This window comes from Oncorhynchus mykiss, chromosome 8 (assembly GCF_057628025.1).
Source record: "Oncorhynchus mykiss isolate SJ-2025 chromosome 8, ASM5762802v1, whole genome shotgun sequence".
NCBI classification, from domain to species: Eukaryota; Metazoa; Chordata; class Actinopteri; order Salmoniformes; family Salmonidae; genus Oncorhynchus; species Oncorhynchus mykiss.
In genome coordinates this window covers 28635892-28656274 of record NC_143029.1, presented here as the reverse complement: position 1 = coordinate 28656274, position 20383 = coordinate 28635892, and the positions used below count along the sequence as shown (strand labels likewise).

The 20383-nt window shown below is 41.1% G+C and overlaps 2 protein-coding genes across 7 annotated transcripts in view; one reads left to right on the top strand and one right to left on the bottom strand.

The window, feature by feature from the left end:
• ppp4r4 (protein phosphatase 4, regulatory subunit 4) overlaps nucleotides 1–2267 on the top strand; it is a 127789-nt gene extending 125522 nt beyond the window's left edge. For all 5 annotated transcript variants that reach the window (XR_016497715.1, XM_036985226.2, XM_036985225.2 and 2 more), the window contains exon 25: nucleotides 1585–2267. Coding sequence is in view for 4 of the 5 variants with exons in the window: in XM_036985226.2 (XP_036841121.1) it covers nucleotides 1585–1630 (46 nt within the window). In the remaining variant the exon portion in view is untranslated. The remainder of the gene's footprint in view (nucleotides 1–1584) is intronic.
• serpina10a (serpin peptidase inhibitor, clade A (alpha-1 antiproteinase, antitrypsin), member 10a) lies at nucleotides 1997–20169 on the bottom strand. Of its 2 annotated transcripts, none has more exons than XM_021612203.3 (6): nucleotides 20001–20169; nucleotides 17200–17511; nucleotides 16640–16921; nucleotides 15878–16151; nucleotides 9414–9561; nucleotides 1997–3083 (listed from the first exon to the last, which is right to left on the bottom strand). In XM_021612203.3, the coding sequence occupies exons 2-6, from the start codon at nucleotides 17486–17488 to the stop codon at nucleotides 2898–2900; spliced, it is 1179 nt and encodes a 392-aa protein (XP_021467878.1). In that variant the 5' UTR covers nucleotides 17489–17511; nucleotides 20001–20169; the 3' UTR covers nucleotides 1997–2897. The 2 variants fall into 2 exon arrangements, with proteins under 2 accessions (XP_021467878.1, XP_090099222.1); XM_090243096.1 differs by having other exon boundaries at nucleotides 17200–18108; nucleotides 20001–20138.
• Between the last annotated feature and the right edge of the window lie 214 nt (nucleotides 20170–20383).

The following is a 20383-nucleotide window of genomic DNA, read 5'->3' as shown; positions in this document are numbered from 1 at the left end:
GATCATCAAGAACTTCAAGGAGAGCGGTTCAGTTGTTGTGAAGAAGGCTTCAGGGTGCCCAAGAAAGTCCAGCAAGCTCCAGGACCGTCTCCTAAAGTTGATTCAGCTGCGGGATCGGGGCACCACCAGTACAGAGCTTGCTCAGGAATGGCAGCAGGCAGGTGTGAGTGCATCTGCACGCATAGTTAAGCGAAGACCTTTGGAGGATGGCCTGGTGTCAAGAAGGGCAGCAAAGAACCACTTCTCACCAGGAAAAACATCAGGGACAGACTGATATTCTGCAAAAGGTACAGGGATTAGACTGCTGAGTACTGGGGTAAAGTCATTTTCTCTGATGAATCCCCTTTCCGATTGTTTGGGGCATCCGGAAAAAAAGCTTGTTTCAGAGAAGACAAGGTGAGCGCTACCATCAGTCCTGTGTCATGCCAACAGTAAAGCATCCTGAGACCATTCATGTGTGGGGTTGCTTCTCAGCCAAGGGAGTGGGCTCACTCACAATTTTGCCTAAGAACACAGCCATGAATAAGGAATGGTACCAACACATCCTCCGAGAGCAACTTCTCCCAACCATCCAGGAACAGTTTGGTGATGAACAAGGCCTTTTCCAGCATGATGAAGCACCTTGCCATAAGACAAAAGTGATAACTAATTGGCTCGGGGAACAAAACATTGATATTTTGGGTCCATGGCCAGGAAACTCCCCAGACCTTAATCCCATTGAGAACTTGTGGTCAATCCTCAAGAGGCGGGTGGACAAACAAAAACCAACAAATTCTGACAAACTCCAAGCATTGATTATGCAAGAAGGGGCTGCCATCAGTCAGGATGTGGCCCAGAAGTTAATTGATAGCATGCCAGGGCGGATTGCAGAGGTCTTGAAAAAGAAGGGTCAACACTGCAAATATTGACTCTTTGTGTCAACTTCATGTAATTGTCAATAAAAGCCTTTGACACTTATGAAATACTTGTAATTATACTTCAGTATTCCATAGTAACATCTGACAAAAATATCTAAAGACACCGAAGCAGCGAACTGTGGAAATGAATATGTGTGTCATTCTCAAAACTTTTGGCCATGACTGTATATGGTGTGGAAGAACTTGAGTGTTCTGCACAGAGCCCTGACCTCAACCGCATCAAACACTGTTAGAATGAATTGGAGCGCCGACTGTGAGCCAGGCCTAATCGCCCAACATCAGTGCCCAACCTTACTAGTGCTTGTGGCTGAATGGAAGCAAGTCCCCGTAGCAATGTTCCAAATTCTAGTGGAAAGCCTTCCCAGAAGTGTGGAGCCTGTTATAGCAGAAAAGGGTGGACCAACTCCATAACAATGCCCATGATTTTGGGATGAGATTGGCCAGGTGGAATTTGTACCATATTGCATATCGCTCAGCTTTAACACCCCCGATTCAAATAATCAGAACCTGCACTCATGCCAGCCTTTGCCAGGAGAAATTGCCCAACTCATATGTAGGGGCGGGAGCTAGGTGTCGATCTGACATAGGTCACTCCTTGTTTACTACTTATTAACTTGTTTACCCAATGCTTACCTGCACCTCCTGTATTCTGTTCTCTGTTTTCCAGACAAAGGAAGTCCAACTCTTTCGGTATGCAGTCGGGGAGGGAGTGAAGCTGGCTATATGGGGGCGATGACAGACCCCTTAGTCCCCGGCGATGACCTTGAGGTCAAGGCATTGTGAAGAACCGGGTGGCCACGACCACTACACCCCTGCTCTGATGGTCATCCTCCTTCATCTATCTCAAGTTGTCAAAAGTGTGCATCTGTCCTCCCCCTGCTTCAGGTTCCAAATGACAAACAAACCCTAATAAACACTTCAACATTGGCTTGCGGGGGAAAGACGTCCGGAGTCTTAATTACGCCAATGGGAAACAGAACTGACATCGAACCCATCTCTGCCTTATTCCACAAATACTCGTAACTCGTTCCATTTAACAAACAATTAGTAATTACAAACAAAATATGTAACAGTATGCATTTTATTTGTACCTTTATTTATTGGCAATTTTTTTCTGTATTATAGCATGCTTTGAAAAGTCTCTTCTCTTATGTTTTATATTTTCCCAAATGGCTATTGAAGAAAACAAAGCAGTTTTTATGACTATATGATCCAACACTTGTGATTGGTACCGGAATTTCTCCATCCCACCAATGAGATTGTGCCTGGTGCCTCTGAAGCGCCTGAGTGATCCACCCATGCCAACCCTCACCACCCAATCAATAAACCTGTGTTGAATATGTGACATGATAATGAGCTCAATTTACTTACTTTCTTATTCTAATATAAAGCATAAGTCAGTGAATGATTTTTGGGGCAGATTCTCTCTGACACAGATTAAACCTAGTCCTGGACTAAAAAGCATGTTCAATGGAGAATCTCCTAAAGTCATTTTTAGTCCAGGACTAGGCTTAATCTGTGTCCCAGAAAACACCACAGAGTTTGTTAGTCCTTTGTTCTGTTTTAAACACAATTGGTCCCTTTAGGTTACATAGTGCAAATGTTATAATTTTAGAGTACAGCAGGCAAAACATGTTCAGCGCCTTTAAAATGACAAATTAAGCCTTGTAAAGGGAGGAAGCAAAACAGAGAAGGAGAGTAGTACTTAAGATGAAGGCAATTACATAACTGCGCAGCATATTGGTATGCAAAATACTGAAAACTAGACATTTTGTCCAATTGCAATCTGACCTCAAGTGTCACTATATCTGAATATGACCTATAGTTCACCAAATGGATGCATTAATACTATCTACACAGACTCCTATGGTGCCCTGCAACTTGAGTGTTTATTAGAGGACAATACAGGCAGACAAGACCATTAGTTACAGTGTTATTACTCAACCACAAACACCTATATGACAATGGTTATGGTTGCAGTTACTTCTTGGTGGGGTCGATCACCCTGCCCATGAAGAGAATGCTGCTGGTGGCCTGGTGGTAAATGAGGAAGAGGAAAGGCCGGTTGACGGTGAGCCGAGGAGGTAGACTAGCGAAGATGTTCGGGGCATGAACATTCCCGGTGCTGCTGGTCTCGTCCACGGTGATGGCCGCCTTGTGCACAACCTGAAACCACAGAATAAAGCTAAGAAAGGATTGTATGGTTAAGATGTCAGGAAAGTGAATAATGCTGCCAACTGGCCCCAGATCTGTTTGTGCTCTTGCCTACTCCATTGCTGTCCAGTATCCTGGTCAAGCCAATTGCCATTGTCATGACATTGACAAAGAGTGGCAAGGAGTTGGCATGATAGCGCTAATAGACAACTGGCTGATGGAAGCCTAATGATGGCCTTTAGAAAATGCAGCTTCCTTGTTTATTTAGGTCCCCCATTAGTTTTTGGGTCCACAAAAAACACAACATGACAAGTAACAAAACACTGATAGACAAGGAAAGTCACACAAATGTAAAATACAACAATATACAGTGCATTTGGAAAGTATTCGGACCCCTTGACTTTTTCCACATTTTGTTACGTTACAGCCTTATTATAAAATTGACTTTTTTTTTCTTTTTTTCGTCAATCTACACACAATACTCCATAATGACAAAGCGAAAACAGGTTTTTAGAAATTTTGGCAAATGTATTAGAAATACCTTATTTACATAAGTATTCAGACCCTTTGCTATGAGACTCAAAATTGAGCTCAGGTGCATCCTGTTTCCATTGATCATCCATGATGTTTATACAACTTGATTAGAGTCCAGCTGTGGTACATTCAATTGATTGGACATGATTTCGAAAGCACACACCTGTCTATATAAGGTCCCACAGTTGACAGTGCATGTCAGAGCAAAAAAACCAAGCCATGAGGTCGGAAGGCACTCCTCAGTAAAAGGCGCATGACAGCCCTCTTGGAGTTTGCCAAAAGGCACCTAAAGACTCTCAGACCATGAACAATATTCTCTGGTCTGATGAAACCCAGATTGAAGTCTTTGGCCTGAATGCCAAGCATCACATCTGGAGGAAACCAAGTACCATACCTATGGTGAAGCATGGTGGTGAAAGCATCATGCTGTGGGGATGTTATTCAGCGGTAGGGACTGAGAGACTAGTCAGGATCAAGGGAAAGATGAACGGAGCAAAGTACAGAGAGATCCTTGAATACCTGCTCCAGCGTGTTCAGGACCTCAGACTGGGGCGAAGGTTCACCTAACAGGACAACGACACTAAACACACAGCCAAGACAACGCAGGAGTGGCTTCAGGACAAGTTTGAATGTCCTTGAGGCCCAGCCAGAGCCCAGACTTGAACCCGATCGAACATCTCTGGAGAGAGCTAAAAATAGCTGTGCAGCAACACTCCCCATCCAACCTGACAGAGCTTGAGAGGATCTGCAGAGAAGAATGAGAGAAACTCCCCAAATACAGGTGTGCCAAGCTTGTAGCGTCATACCCAAGAAGACTCGAGGCTGTAATCGCTGCCAAAGGTGCTTCAACAAAGTACTGAGTAAGGTCTGAATACTTATGTAAATATATATTTTTTCATTTATAAATTGATGGAAAAATTTATAAAACCCATATTTTGCTTTGTCATTATGAGGTATTGCTCGTAAATTGATCAGGAATAAAACAAATGTAAATCCATTTTAGAATAAGGTTGTAACATAACAAAATAAGGAATGTTAATACATTCCAAATGTACAAACAATGCAAAACAAAATGTGTTTTTGTGTGTGTCCCCTTATAGTCCCCGCCGTTCCATGAGTTGTTTTTTAATCGTTTTTTTACAGGTAATTTTACTGTTTGCTTGAGTAATTGGAAAACTAAGTTGCAGTGAATTAGTTTTGGACTTGGGAAGAGACCCCCAGTGGCATGTCTTGTGGGGTTTGCATGGATGTTTGAGCTGAATTTTATTTGATTATGCAGACAATCTGGAATTTGTCACAGTAATATTTCTCATTCCTAGAAGAGAAGCAGTTAAATCTATCGTTGAACCCTCAACCAGGAAAGACTGACATAAATACTGTTGATGTTAGTTCTGTATGTTGCAGTTAAGGGCAAGGTGTGCTGCTCTGTTTTAAGCCAGCTGCAGCTTTGCTAGGTCTTTCTTCGCTGCACTTGACCATATTACAGGACAGTAATCAAGACGGGACAAGACCAGAACAACTACTACAGTTGGTTTGTGTAAAAAAATGCATAACATCTTTTTATAACAGACATACCCCTCCCAATCTTCACAACTACTTTATCAGTATGACTTGACCATGATAATTGACCATCCAATGTTATACCTAGGAGTTTAGCTTCCTCAACTTGCTCAATGGTCCCACCCTTTAAGTACAACTCCAGTTGGTTTAGGTCTTCGAGCACTTGTATTCAAAGTCAGGGTCGGGGAAACTGCATTTTACATACATTTATTGGGTAAATGTATTCATTGGTTTCTTTTAATTTTGATAAGAGATGAAACTGTAATGAATTGAAGGCTATGTGTTGATGTAAAAATAGCATTGTATTTGGCAAAACACAATCCTAGCCATCATTTTACTAAGAACAGACAGAAAACTGATTGGGGGGCTGTTAGAGCCAGCAAAGGGTGCTTTACTATTTTTTAGGCAGTGGAATTACTTTAGCTTCCTTCCACACCTGTGGACACATACACAGTCTTGTATAACTAACCTTGTGGGGACACACAATTCAGCCCCATTCAAAATCCTATTTTACCTTACCCTAACCGTAACCCCAAAACCTAATCCTATACCTAACTGTATCTCCTAACCCTAAAACTAACCCTAGCTAAATCTAATTCTAAACCTAACAGTAATTCGAATCTTAACCTCCTAGAAATAGCATTTGACCTTGTGGGGACTAACAAAAATGTCCCGTTGGTGAATTTGTTTTTGGATTACTATACTTGTGGGGTCTTCTGGTCCCCACTTTAAACAATGCTACCTTATATAATGTTACTTACCCTACATTATTAATCTCATATGCATACGTATATACTGTACTCTATATCATCGACTGTATCCTTATGTAATACATGTATCACTAGCCACTTTAAACTATGCCACTTTGTTTACATACTCATCTCATTTGTACATACTGTACTCGATACCATCTACTGTATCTTGCCTATGCTGCTCTGTACCATCACTCATTCATATAATCTTATGTACATATTCTTTATCCCCTTACACTGTGTACAAGACAGTAGTTGTGGAATTGTTAGTTAGATTACTTGTTGGTTATTACTGCATTGTCGGAACTAGAAGCACAAGCATTTCGCTACACTCGCATTAACATCTGCTAACCATGTGTATGTGACAAATAAAATTTGATTTGATTTGATTTTGAGTATAGTTAAACACACCTTTAAGCTTTGGTTAAAGATATAAAAATAGCGGTGGCAATACAGTCTGCTACCATTCAATAGTTTTCCATCAAGGTTGTCTATACCTGGTGGCTTATCATTATTGATAACAATAGTTTCCCATCAAGGTTGTCTATACCTGGTGGCTTATCATTATTGATAACAATAGTTTCCCATCAAGGTTGTCTATACCTGGTGGCTTATCATTATTGATAACAATAGTTTCCCATCAAGGTTGTCTATACCTGGTGGCTTATCATTATTGATAACAATAGTTTCCCATCAAGATTGTCTATACCTGGTGGCTTATCATTATTGATAACAATAGTTTCCCATCAAGGTTGTCTATACCTGGTGGCTTATCATTATTGATAACAATAGTTTTTCCACCTCTCCCACACTAACTTGACCAAATTCAAAACAGCAATCTTTCTCTTTCATTATAAGATATTTTGTACAAAAATACTGTATGATGGTTCAATGATGTCATTTCACTACTGAGTTTTACTAGTGAAATAGTAATTGAAATGACTGGCAATATCGAAAGGTTTTGTTATAAATGAACCATCAACTTCAATGAACAATGAGGATGAATTGGGTTTTCCACCCATGATATTATTTAAGGTATATCAAAGTTTTTTTCCATTGTGTTTTATGTCATTTATCTGTGTTTGGTAATATAATGTATTCTTCTTTTTGTTAAGTTTAGACACATTTCTCAATTTACAGTATGTCAACCAATCAGCTGAGCAGCCCGACGTGTTTGCCACCTCTTTTGCATCATTTCTTTGAACCATACAATTTTGCAATTCATCATCAATCCAGGGGGCTATAACATTTCTCAAAGTTAGTTACTTAACAGGTGCATGCTTATAAACAATTGGCATTAATACTTTTACAAATACTTGCAGTGCTGCATCTGGATTCACTTCCTCATACACATCGAACCAACATACATTGTCTTCCACAAACAAATCCTGAGGAAACATTTTGTATTATCTCTTATAAATGACTTTAGACCCAACATTTGGCACTTTGGATTTCCTTGTTAAATCCACAATTTTATGGTCACTACAGCCGGGAATGGAAACTGATATTGCTTTGGAGCAAAGCTCTTCAGCATTAGTGAAGATATGATCAATACAAGTGGATATTCAACAGTCACTACAAAGATACAGACCTCATTCCGAACTGAGTGGCCGGAGAAAAAGACAACCACTCAGGGATTTCACCATGAGGCCAATGGTGATTTTTAAATAGTTAATGGCTGTGATAGGAGAAAACTGAGGATGGAACAACAATATTATAGTTACTACAAAACACTAACCTTAATGACAAACTTAAATATCACAAAAGACACATCCTGGTGGCAACAGGGCACTAAAGTAATACTGTAAAAAATGTGGCAAAGGAATTTACTTTTTGTCCTAAATACAAAGTGTTATATTTGTCGCAAATCCAGCACAACACATCACTGTGTACCACTCTCCATAATTTAAAGCATGGTGGTGGCTGCATCATGTTATGGGTATGCTTGCCATCAGCAAGAACTGGGGAGTTTTTCAGGATGACAAACGGAATGTAGCTAAGCACAGGCAAATTCCTAGAGGAAAACCTGGTTTAGTCAGATTTCCAACAGACACAGAGACTAATTCACCTTTCAGTAGGACAATAACCCTAAAACACACAGCCAAATCTACACTAGAGTTGCTTACCAAGACGACATTGAATGTTCTTCAGTGGCCTCAAAGTTTTTACTTAAATCTATTTGAACATCTATGGCAAGATTTAAATGGCTGTCTAGCAATGATCAACAACCAACTTGATAGAACTTGAAGGATTGTAAAAATAATAATGGGCAAATATTGCACAATCCAGGTGAGACTCACTCAAAAAGAAAATAATTGCTGCCAAAGGTGTTTCTATAGTTTGTAAAAATCAATGACATTTTTACTTTCACTTTGACTATAGACTATTTTGTGTAGATTGTTGACAAAAAATACAATTAAATCCATTTTAACCCCACTTTGTAACACAACTAAATGTGGAAAAAGTCTAGAGGAGTAAATACTTTAACTACGGCTAACCGCATCACAAGATTCAAATTCAAAAGGGTAGCTAGTAACCACATTTTTTTTAGACTTTCAAAATGTTCAATGCAACAAACCGAGCTCTCCCTCGTGTCATACCGGATGTTCACACGCTTACCGGATGTGAATGCACTAACCTTTTTAAACGTACTAACCTTTTTAAATGTAATTTTTTTAAATGTACTAACCTTTTTAAACGTACTAACCTTTTTAAACGTACTAACCTTTTTAAACTTTTTTTTTGTATGTACTAACCTTTTTAAATGTACTAACCTTTTTAAATGTACTAATCTTTTTAAATGTACTAATCTTGACCTGCCTTACTCTGGAAGGCTTTGTCTTTACTGTGAATGACTGCATGACATTCTGAGAATAATGTTACCAAAGAAATCGGTTTGCCAATTTAACTTTGGGAAAGCACTGATATACATTATCACATAATATATTTTTATTTTAATCACTTTATGATGATTTTGTAGCAACTCACTTGTATTCACTTGGGGCTCTGATGAGACATATTGCTTTGGGAATATTATGAAGATATTCATTTTCTGTTAGCAAAAAGTTGTTCTCAGTGGTCACAAGTTACCAAGAGACCTTGCTTAGACAATAAGGATACCACGAAATGCAGGCCTTCAGCAAGATGCCTATTCCTGTCTTCCCTTTCACAGAGACAATTAACCCAAGCAGTGTAAAGTAACCACAGGTGGACATTCAAAACACCGCAGGAAGTGGGATGCATCTAAAATTATTTTTAGTCCCCCACCCACCCCACAGTGGGTATCTATCACTCCTCCATTATCTCAGTCTAACACTTGAGCAAGAGGCCGTCAAGTGACATACAAACACACAGTGGTGGACGCACTTATGGAGACACACCCACAGACACGTACATTAGGGAGAAACACATACACACTGATGAACAACACACAGATATGCACACTCAATGACAGATACACACACACACTAATGGAGAAACACCAGCTCACACTGACCTCAGAGAGCCTCAGGCCCGTTTCCCCACCGATGCCAGAGAAGTCAGCGCTGTCCTGGAAGACCTCGCTGATCCCGAGGCCTGGCAGGACCTTCTGCAGGGAGTATGACTGCTCCAGTATAAATCTAGGCAGCTGCACCTCCAGCCTTCTGCAAAGCACAGGAAGTGACATCATAATCATTAGGAATGGGTCGTATGGCCAATGGTTGAGTGTTTGAAGTTCTAAAAAAGAAAATGAGTAAATTATTATAATATACAGTGCCTTGCGAAAGTATTCGGCCCCCTTGAACTTTGCGACCTTTTGCCACATTTCAGGCTTCAAACATAAAGATATAAAACTGTATTTTTTTGTGAAGAATCAACAACAAGTGGGACACAATCATGAAGTGGAACGACATTTATTGGATATTTCAAACTTTTTTAACAAATCAAAAACTGAAAAATTGGGTGTGCAAAATTATTCAGCCCCCTTAATGTAGCGCCACCTTTTGCTGCGATTACAGCTGTAAGTCGCTTGGGGTATGTCTCTATCAGTTTTGCACATCGAGAGACTGACATTTTTTCCCATTCCTCCTTGCAAAACAGCTCGAGCTCAGTGCGGTTGGATGGAGAGCATTTGTGAACAGCAGTTTTCAGTTCTTTCCAGAGATTCTCGATTGGATTCAGGTCTGGACTTTGACTTGGCCATTCTAACACCTGGATATGTTTATTTTTGAACCATTCCATTGTAGATTTTGCTTTATGTTTTGGATCATTGTCTTGTTGGAAGACAAATCTCCGTCCCAGTCTCAGGTCTTTTGCAGACTCCATCAGGTTTTCTTCCAGAATGGTCCTGTATTTGGCTCCATCCATCTTCCCATCAATTTTAACCATCTTACCTGTCCCTGCTGAAGAAAAGCAGGCCCAAACCATGATGCTGCCACCATCATGTTTGACAGTGGGGATGGTGTGTTCAGCTGTGTTGCTTTTACACCAAACATAACGTTTTGCATTGTTGCCAAAAAGTTTCATTTTGGTTTCATCTGACCAGAGCACCTTCTTCCACATGTTTGGTGTGTCTCCCAGGTGGCTTGTGGCAAACTTTAAACAACACTTTTTATGGATATCTTTAAGCAATGGCTTTCTTCTTGCCACTCTTCCATAAAGGCCAGATTTGTGCAATATACAACTGATTGTTGTCCTATGGACAGAGTCTCCCACCTCAGCTGTAGATCTCTGCAGTTCATCCAGAGTGATCATGGGCCTCATCTCTGATCAGTCTTCTCCTTGTATGAGCTGAAAGTTTAGAGGGACGGCCAGGTCTTGGTAGATTTGCAGTGGTCTGATACTCCTTCCATTTCAATATTATCGCTTGCACAGTGCTCCTTGGGATGTTTAAAGCTTGGGAAATCTTTTTGTATCCAAATCCGGCTTTAAACTTCTTCACAACAGTATCTCGGACCTGCCTGGTGTGTTCCTTGTTCTTCATGATGCTCTCTGCGCTTTTAACGGACCTCTGAGACTATCACAGTGCAGGTGCCTTTATACGGAGACTTGATTACACACAGGTGGATTGTATTTATCATCATTAGTTATTTAGGTCAACATTGGATCATTCAGAGATCCTCACTGAACTTCTGGAGAGAGTTTTCTGCACTGAAAGTAAAGGGGCTGAATAATTTTGCACGCCCAATTTTTCAGTTTTTGATATGTTAAAAAAGTTTGAAATATCCAATAAACGTCGTTCCACTTCATGATTGTGTCCCACTTGTTGTTGATTCTTCACAAAAAAATACAGTTTTATATCTTTATGTTTGAAGCCTGAAATGTGGCAAAAGGTCGCAAAGTTCAAGGGGGCCGAATACTTTCGCAAGGCACTGTATACTCCAGCATTTGCTCTATCACCATTGGCTCTATTCTCCAGCATTTTGGATTTGAGATCAAATGTTTTATATGGAGGCGACTGACACCTTTTATTTGAGGGTATTTTCATGCCCCCAAAACATGCTAACCTCGCACCATTACCAATAACGGGAGGTTAGCATTTTTGTTGAGGTATGATATTTATGCCTAACTTTTTCATCAACTCCAATTCGGCTGGCGGCACAGACTATTCTCATCCTAGTCCATTGTTGATTCATACTACAGTTTACTAAATAGCATAAACTACAGTAACAAAACCCATTTGGCTTCAACGAGTATAGGCCTTTACGCATTGCACTTCTCAAATAAAAAATACTATAAGCTCCCGTAAATTGTATTGTATGTGTGAGGCACGTTCTCAATAAGCAAAATATAGCCTAGGCCTACTGTTGATAAGGCGTTATAGGACTGAAATAATCTGAATAGCCTATGCTTGAAGGAGCACTCCTCTGGTAACCGGACAAGAGGCACTCTGGAACTGGTGACGGATACAAGCCAAATGGAGTATGCATGAGTAGACCATTTAGAAACATTTTATGTATAGGCCACTTAGCTAATGCATCGCCAGGATAAGAAAGACACCAGGTGCTTTAGCGTTGAACCACTTTCGTTATCGTAGGATAAGGGTGGCCTTCTACGATTTGTTTTCTTCCACATTTTGTTACGTTACAGCCTTATTCTAAAATGGATTAAATAAAAATGTCTAATCTACACACAATATCCCATAATGACAAGGCGAAAATAGTTTTTTTGAAATGTTTGCAAATGTATAAAAAAAAACAGAAATACCTTATTTACATAATAATTCAGACCCTTTGCTATGAGACTCGAAATTGAGCTCAGGTGCATCCTGTTTCCATTGATCACCTTTGAGATGTTTCTACAAATTGATTGGAGTCCACCTGTGGTAAATTCAATTGATTGGACATTGATTTGTAAAGGCACATACCTGTCTACAGTGGGGAGAACAAGAATTTGATACACTGCTGATTTTGCAGGTTTTCCGACTTACAAAGCATGTAGAGGTCTGTCATTTTTATCATAGGTACACTTCAACTATGAGAGACGGAATCTAAAACAAAAATCCAGAAAATCACATTGTATGATTTTTAAGTAATTGATTTTCATTTTATCATACGTTTCCTGTAGTTCTTGACCAGGTTTGTACACACTGCAGCAGGGGTTTTGGCCCACTCCTCCATACAGACCTCCTTCAGGTTTCGGGGCTGTCGCTGGGCAATAAGAACTTTCAGCTCCCTCCAAAGATGTTCTATTGGGTTCAGGTCTGGAGACTGGCTAGGCCACTCCAGGACCTTGAGATGCTTCTTACTGCTTCTCACTCCTTAGTTGCCCTGGCTGTGTGTTTCGGGCCATTGTCATGCTGGAAGACCCAGCCACGACCCATCTTCAATGCTCTTACTGAGGGAAGGAGGTTGTTGGCCAAGATCTCGCGATACATGGCCCCATCCATCCTCCCCTCAATACGGTGCAGTCGTCCTGTCCCCTTTGCAGAAAAGCATCCCCAAAGAATGATGTTTCCACCTCCATGCTTCACGGTTGGGATGGTGTTCTTGGCATTGTACTCATCCTTCTTCTTCCTCCAAACACGGCGGGTTTAGACCAAAAAGCTCTATTTTAGTCTCATCAGACCACATGACCTTCTCCCATTCCTCCTCTGGATCATCCAAATGGTCATTGGCAAACTTCAGACGGGCCTGGACATGCGCTGGCTTGAGCAGGGGGACCTTGCGTACGCTGCAGGATTTTAATCCATGACGGCGTAGTGTGTTACTAATGGTTTTCTTTGAGACTGTGGTCCCAGCTCTCTTCAGGTAATTGACCAGGTCCTGCCGTGTAGTTCTGGGCTGATCCCTCACCTTCCTCATGATCATTGATGCCCCACGAGGTGAGATCTTGCATGGAGCCCCAGACCGAGGGTGATTGACCATCATCTTGAACTTCTTCCATTTTCTAATAATTGCGCCAACAGTTGTTGCCTTCTCACCAAGCTGTATCCCAAGTATCCCATCCCAGCCTTGTGCAGGTCTACAATTTTATCCCTGATGTCCTTACACAGCTCTCTGGTCTTGGCCATTGTGGAGAGGTTGAAGTCTGTTTGATTGAGTGTGTGGACAGGTGTCTTTTATACAGGTTACGAGTTCAAACAGGGTGCAGTTAATACAGGTAATGAGTGAAGAACAGGAGGGCTTCTTAAAGAAAAACGAACAGGTCTGTGAGAGCCGGAATTCTTACTGGTTGGTAGGTGATCAAATACTTATGTCATGCAATAAAATGCAAATTAATTACTTAAAAATCATACAATGTGATTTTCTGGATTTATGCTTTAGATTCCATCTCTCACAGTTGAAGTGTACCTATGAAAAGAATTACAGACCTCTACATGCTTTGTAAGTAGGGAAACCTGCAAAATCGGCAGTGTACCAAATACTTGTTCTCCCAACTGTATATAGGGTCCCACAGTTGACAGTGCATGTCAGAGCAAAAACCAAGCCACGAGATGGAAGGAATTGTCAGTAGAGCTCTGAGACAGGATTGCGTTGAGGCACAGATCTGGGGAAGGGTACCAAAAAATGTCTGCAGCATTGAAAGTCCCCAAGAACACAGTGGCCTCCATCATTCTTAAATAAAATAAGTTTGAGCTGGCCGACCCGGCCTAACTGCGTAATCGGTGGGGAGAAGGGCCTTGGTCATGGAGATGAGCAAGAACCTGATGGTCACTCTGACAGACGTCCAGAGTTCCTCTGTGGGAATGATAGAACCTTCCAGAAGGACAACCATCTCTGCTGCACTCCACCAATCAGGCCTTTATGGTAGCGTGGCCAGACGGAAGCCACTCCTCGGTAAAAGACACATGACAGCCCACTTGGAGTTTGTCAAATGGCACCTAAAGGACTTTAAGACCATGAGATACAAGATTCTCTGGTCTGATGAAACCAATATTAAACTCTATGGCCTGAATGCCAAGCATTACTTCTAGAGGAAACCTGGCACCATGCCTATGGTGAAGCATTGCGGTGGCAGCATCATGCTGTGGGGATGTTTTGCAGCGGCAGGGACTGGGAGACTAGTCAGAATCAAGGGAAAGATGAACAGTGCAATGTACAGAGAGATCCTTGATGAAAACCTGCTCTAGAGAGCTCAGGACCTCCGACTGGGGCAAAGGTTCACCTTCCAACAGGACAATGACCCTAAGCACACAGCCAAGATAACGTAGAAGTGGCTTCGGAACAAGTCTCTGAATGTCCTTGACTGGCCCAGCCAGTGCCCGGATTTGAACCCGATTGAACATCTCTGGAGAGACCTGAAAATAGCTGTGCAGCGACACTCCCCATCCAACCTGACAGAGCTTGAGGATCTGCCGTGAAGAATTGGAGAAACTCCCCAAATACCAGTGTGCCAAGCTTCATAACGAAGTAGACTCGAGGCTGTAATCTCTGCCAAAGGTGCTTCAACAAAGTACTGAGTAAAGGGTCTGAATACTTATGTAAATGTGATATTTCAGGGGGGTTTTATAATCTGTTTTGCTTCATCATTATGGGGTATTGTGTGTAGATTGAGGACAAAAAAAACAATTTCATCCATTTTAGAATAAGGCTGTAACGCAACAAAATGTGGAAAAAGTCTAAATACTTTCCGAATGCACTGTATAGCCTACATGGAGGGGTTTTTACCGCACATCCAAAATAATAACAGGACCTGGCTAAATAGCCTGCATAGATAGAAAGGAGGATGTCTAATCACTGTTTTGCTGCTGACAATCTATATATCTTATTAAAGCTTTGGTGATTAAGATGAATTTTAAAGCGGTCTCACATATTGATAGTCTTGACTACTTGGTGAATGCATTGGGCATAACAACAAAAAACATTGTTTGTGTTTTCTGTTTCTAAATACGAGGTTTACGCACATCTTTCTTGTTCCATGTGCATATGTGCACTGTGTATCACAGCTGGATAGGCGGAGCTTCTGTAGTCAAAATCCATGGCATAAATAACCACGTTGCCGCTAAGACCTGCTTTCGGTTGGTCTTAAACATCCCCACCAGCGCATACTGAAATTGGTACTTTGGAGCACGTTTTTAACGTTTTTAACGTTTTTAAGGATACACCTCAGAAATCCCACATCAGCGTGCTCGTATAAGACAGGTAAATTACGATTCCTGGCACTAGGGTTTGAAAATTGAAGAGCGCTGGCTTTATCAGGTCAAAATCACAAACTAGCGTGGCTTTGAAAATTGCGCTGACTTAACACCAGACGAAAATAGAACTCTACCAAAGTTAGGAAGAATGTTGGTCCAAATTGGAAGTTAGGTTAATTGAAAATGATTTGAATCCTAGAAATGAAAATGGTAAAATTGGGTGCAATCAATTAGCTTAATTTCTCAGATCAAATTAAATTTCAACAAAATAATGTTTCAGGAATGCTAATCTTATTTTTAACTACAGAAATGATTTCAGCACAATCTGATGCATTGTTAGGTTGAACGACCCATGAACCTCATATAAGCAACCCATTCCATTGTTGTAGTCCAATCCAACCTACGTCCTCTTGAGTTGTTTGAGCCAGCCTTGGAAGCGTTCTCCCGTGATCTCCTCGTCGATGGAGGTGTAGTCCACGTCCTCGTCGGGCAGAAGCACCAGCATGGCGGCGCCGCCCGTCATGGGCAGCTTCAGGACACCCAGCTTGAGAGAGCGGTCGTACGCCAGGTGGTACTTGTCGGAGCGGAACATCATGGGGACCATGGCAATTTTGTACTTGTTCACGTAGAAGCGCTCGTCCTGGGTGAAGCTGGTATTGAAGGTGAGGGCAAACTGGCCTGGTGAGAGAAACAGAAAAGGGAATCAAACAGCATGTTGCTGTCACAACTGATATACGTGTTGATGTCACAATAACCAACCTCACTTACACACGAACAAGGCTGGGAGCAGCACAGCATCACCCACAAAAAGCAGTGCTAACAGAGCATTTGTAGATGTGAAGTGCCTTGTTATATGCATCAACGGCAGTAAATGTCACCTGGAAAGATATGTTTATAAACAGACTGTGCTTACAATAATCTCATTCCCAGACACTTCAGCCGTTTGCGCTTCAGCCTGGGGGCATGGTTATGTTTACAAAAGGTCATAAAATGCAGGTGTAAAATACTGTATAATATAATAATAACAACAATAATAACATTTGCCATTTAGCAGACGCTTTTATCCAAAACAACTTTTTTTGCGTATGGGTGTTCCAGGTAATCGAACCCATTACCCTGGAGTTGCAAGCACCATGTTCTACTGAACCCCTGTGCCTACTCCTCACCTTGAAAGAAAATGGCAGTGATTAGCATCATCTGGGTCTGGGGGTCGATGGCGCTGACCACCTCCTTCACCTGCTCCCTGGTGTAGGTGTAGAAAAACTGGTTGATGGTGTCCTTGGCAGCCCCGTCGCTATAGTCCAGCCCCTGGACATTTCCTCCATACTTGGTCTGCACAAAGTCTCGGTAGGTCGAGTCCACTTTGAACTGCTGGCGGGGAAGGATGCCGATACCCTGGTTCACAAACCCACTCTGGGCCATGCTATCCCGGACACTCTGGAACAGTTCTGGCATAGAAAACAATTGAAAATGTACATTTGTATTTTTTTTTAATAACTCAGAGAAACACAAACAAACAGAACAATTATGGAAACAATACAGGGTCAGCCGCAGAGCATTGTAACTTTTTTGAGGTGAAGTGCCTTGCTCAAGGGCACAACGGCAAAATAATCTGATACCAGGAACTCTTCGGTTACTGGTTTGTTTCCTCCTCTAGCCTGGGATTTGAACCCACCACCACCCTCCCACTTACTGGTCTGCATCTCTATTCTCTAGGGCTAAATACCTGGGATCCTTAGGTGGTCGAGAGCATTCAGACTCAGGCCCTGAAGGAGTTGCTCGCGTGTAGAGCCATCGGCGCCACTCATCAATGCAGCTAAACCCAGAGATACGGTGAATGGGGAGAGAAGGACGTTGTCATCAGTGGTGCTAGCAATGGCACGGTACAGCCGGGCGGCAAAGTCAGCATTTCTGGTGCTCAGGTCCTGGATTTCCCCAGCGCTGGGCTCCTGTGCCAAAAGTGGCATGGCGAGGAGTGGGATGCACGCCAGGAGGGGGAGGAGTCTGGACGTCATGGTTCTTCCTCCGCTTTTCTCAGCTCGCAATGGAAACAAAATATACATGTTTTAAGCAAAGTGTCCTCAGCAAGTTAAGTTCAACACTAACACATAAACATTTAATTAGTCTAGCGTTAAAGGTATAGTACACTCCAAAATCAAAGGTTGCCTGACATTTTCATATAAAACAAATGGTCTAAAATTGAGCTGAGAAATATCTGAACATTTTTGATTTTGGGGTACACTATCTTTTTAATATTTATGTAATTATGTATGATATGTAATAGGCTATTAAAATTACAATATGTTATTAGGACAGTAGCTTCGGGACCGCAACTAGGATCCTGTATATAGTATGGGATCCTAGTTGTGCATCATTATGTCGTCCGAAATTCATTACAGCCCTAAAGTGTTCTGTTAATAAAAAAATTATTCCACAAAATAAGGTCACTAATCTAAAAAAACTGTCAGTGTCCAGAGTAGCTGAGTAAACTCCACTTCATAAATCTCAATGGAGTTGACATGCGTATCAGTTGATACTTTTTTAATGCGTACCTTGTACCTAAGTCTGTCCTGTTTAACTGCATTATTTTCTTTGGGTGCTGAAATCCTTCATTTTTCTTCAAAGGTCTGTGGCACTGTGAAAGACATGGGCATGGGCGTGGCTGAACGACTCCCAGTGCATCACTATGGACAGCGGCACTGGCTGCAGCACAGTGAACAGTGGCACTCAGTGCAGCCTTCCACATTGCTAAACTATCTTCAGCACCAGGCCAGCCAAAGACTGCGCCACAGCTATGCTCACCCAACACACCTGTGCAGGATTACTAAATCAGCACACCTGCAAGGCATTCCCTAATCAACTGACTGGCACAAGACTGCAGGCTGGACCTCGCTCAAGTGGAGCAGTTAGGAAGACTGCCAGAGCGTGCCTACACTCCCACTTCTGTAGTTGGGCACACCTCACTCTTCCCGACAAGGTCCAATGCAGCCTTTTTTAAAGAATATCCAGTCACTTCTGGGTAACAATTAAGTACCTTACTGTGATTTTTTTTAAATTAAAATGGTAAAAAAATATATATTTTTAAAACTGCTTCTTTGCAAAGAGGATTTTCTCAATTTTGAATTTTGCTAGGAATGTCTGAGAGTGGTCTGAGTGGGGAAGGGAAAACTGAAAACTAGCTGTTATTGGCAGAGAGATTTGGAACTCTTTCTTATTTTGTCTATTAACTAAATTTACCACCTGCTGATGTCACCAGGCAGGCCGTAAAATAAATGTCTCTTACACTTAAAGGGCATTATCCATTTTCACAATTTGACAGTATTATTCCAACCTCCATACAAAAAAATAGGAACAACTTCCTAATATTGAGTTGCACTCTTTTTCCCTCAGAACAGCCTCAATTCGTTGGCGCATAAACTCTACAAGGTGTCAAAAGCATTCCACAGGGATGCTGGCCCATGTTGACTCTAATGCTTCCCACAGTTGTGTCAAGACTATTTTCTCTATGCAGATTTTAGAATATTTGTATGAAATTGTATCTCCAATCAGATGGATACTGTGCTATGTATTGGACATTAATATAATAATAATAATATATGCCATTTAGCAGACGCTTTTATCAAAAGCAACTTGCAGTCATGTATGGGTGGTGCTGGGAATTAAACCCCTTACCCTGGTTTTACAAGTGCCATTCTCTTCCAACTGAGCTACAAAGGACTACTGAGGCTTTGAAGCCACCAGTTAGTCAGCCATATTGGCACTCCCCAGTAGGAAAAGTCCTCCATAGGAATGAACGGAATTCTACATTATTTCAATTAAATGTTTTAAGGACAAAATGACATATACCATTAGTCATCTCAAATATATAGACTTTAAGGACAATATTGTTATATATTGTTTTGTATGTTTAGCAACACATAACATAATTTAAAAGTATGCATTAAGGTGTCTGTAATATAATACATGTGGCAAAAACGAATGAAGACATTAATAAATGCATTTGTATTGCTTCCAAAGAGTGCCAAGATGGAGGCGTGGTGGCTTCAACACAGCGCCCCTATCAGTCATCTAGTGTATATACAAATCATTGATGGAAACCAAGCTACTGAGACATAAATAGGATGGGCTGGTAGGTTGTATCAGGCTCGTTGACCTTTATTAAAGTACCTTTTTTAATTGATTTTGGGGGGGGATTTAACAGATTATGGCCCTGATCTTGGGAGCTGGTGTGCTATTTATGTGCACATTCCACAACCATTTAAACCATTCAAGAATAGACAAATAGGCGGCTATTACGCAAGAGTGCATCAAAACATCGTGATATCGTTGTATAAAATAAAATGGAACCATAATCTAGCTTTAAAATGTACATTAATTTGAGTTATGGCAAGAGACCTGGCAATAATATTATTATGCGTAGGCAATTTCAATAGCATGGGTGTAACGAGCGGGGTTTCTTCACCGAATATGATGCGACACTGAATAGCAACTCATATTTTAAAATAGAAAGGACGATAGAATACTTACTTTTGCACTAAAAAGCCTGCCTGGAAATTGATCAGGATAACGTCACAGATAACAAAAAATACGCCTGTGAAGACCTCTGTTCCGCAGGCAGGAATTAACAAAACCGAGCAAGAATAAGGCCATGAACTCAGCGATTTTCCTTCAAAGTAAAAGTCATGCAAAGAAGAATACAAAGAGTAGGAATTCGTACAAATTTATGAGGAAATGTTAGCAGTTTAACAATATGAAAACAGGAATAAAGTGAATCGCCTTTATAACACCAATAATATTATACTATTGACAATATTTTTAACAGCATTAAAAGTGATGATTACTAGATAGTTATCAAGGTAACAACAGTAATACAAATAAAACATGATTTTGAATTATACTATTAATAAAAC

Bases quoted from the DNA above. Each gene is read 5' to 3' on its own strand.
- serpina10a (XM_090243096.1), bottom strand. From the start codon at position 17,536: ATGTATATTTTGTTTCCATTGCGAGCTGAGAAAAGCGGAGGAAGAACC. The intron at 16,922-17,199 runs GTATTTAGCCCT...TTTCTATGCCAG, and splicing joins CGACCACCTAAGGATCCCAG to AACTGTTCCAGAGTGTCCGG. The intron at 16,152-16,639 runs GTGAGGAGTAGG...TTCTCTCACCAG, and splicing joins CACTGCCATTTTCTTTCAAG to GCCAGTTTGCCCTCACCTTC.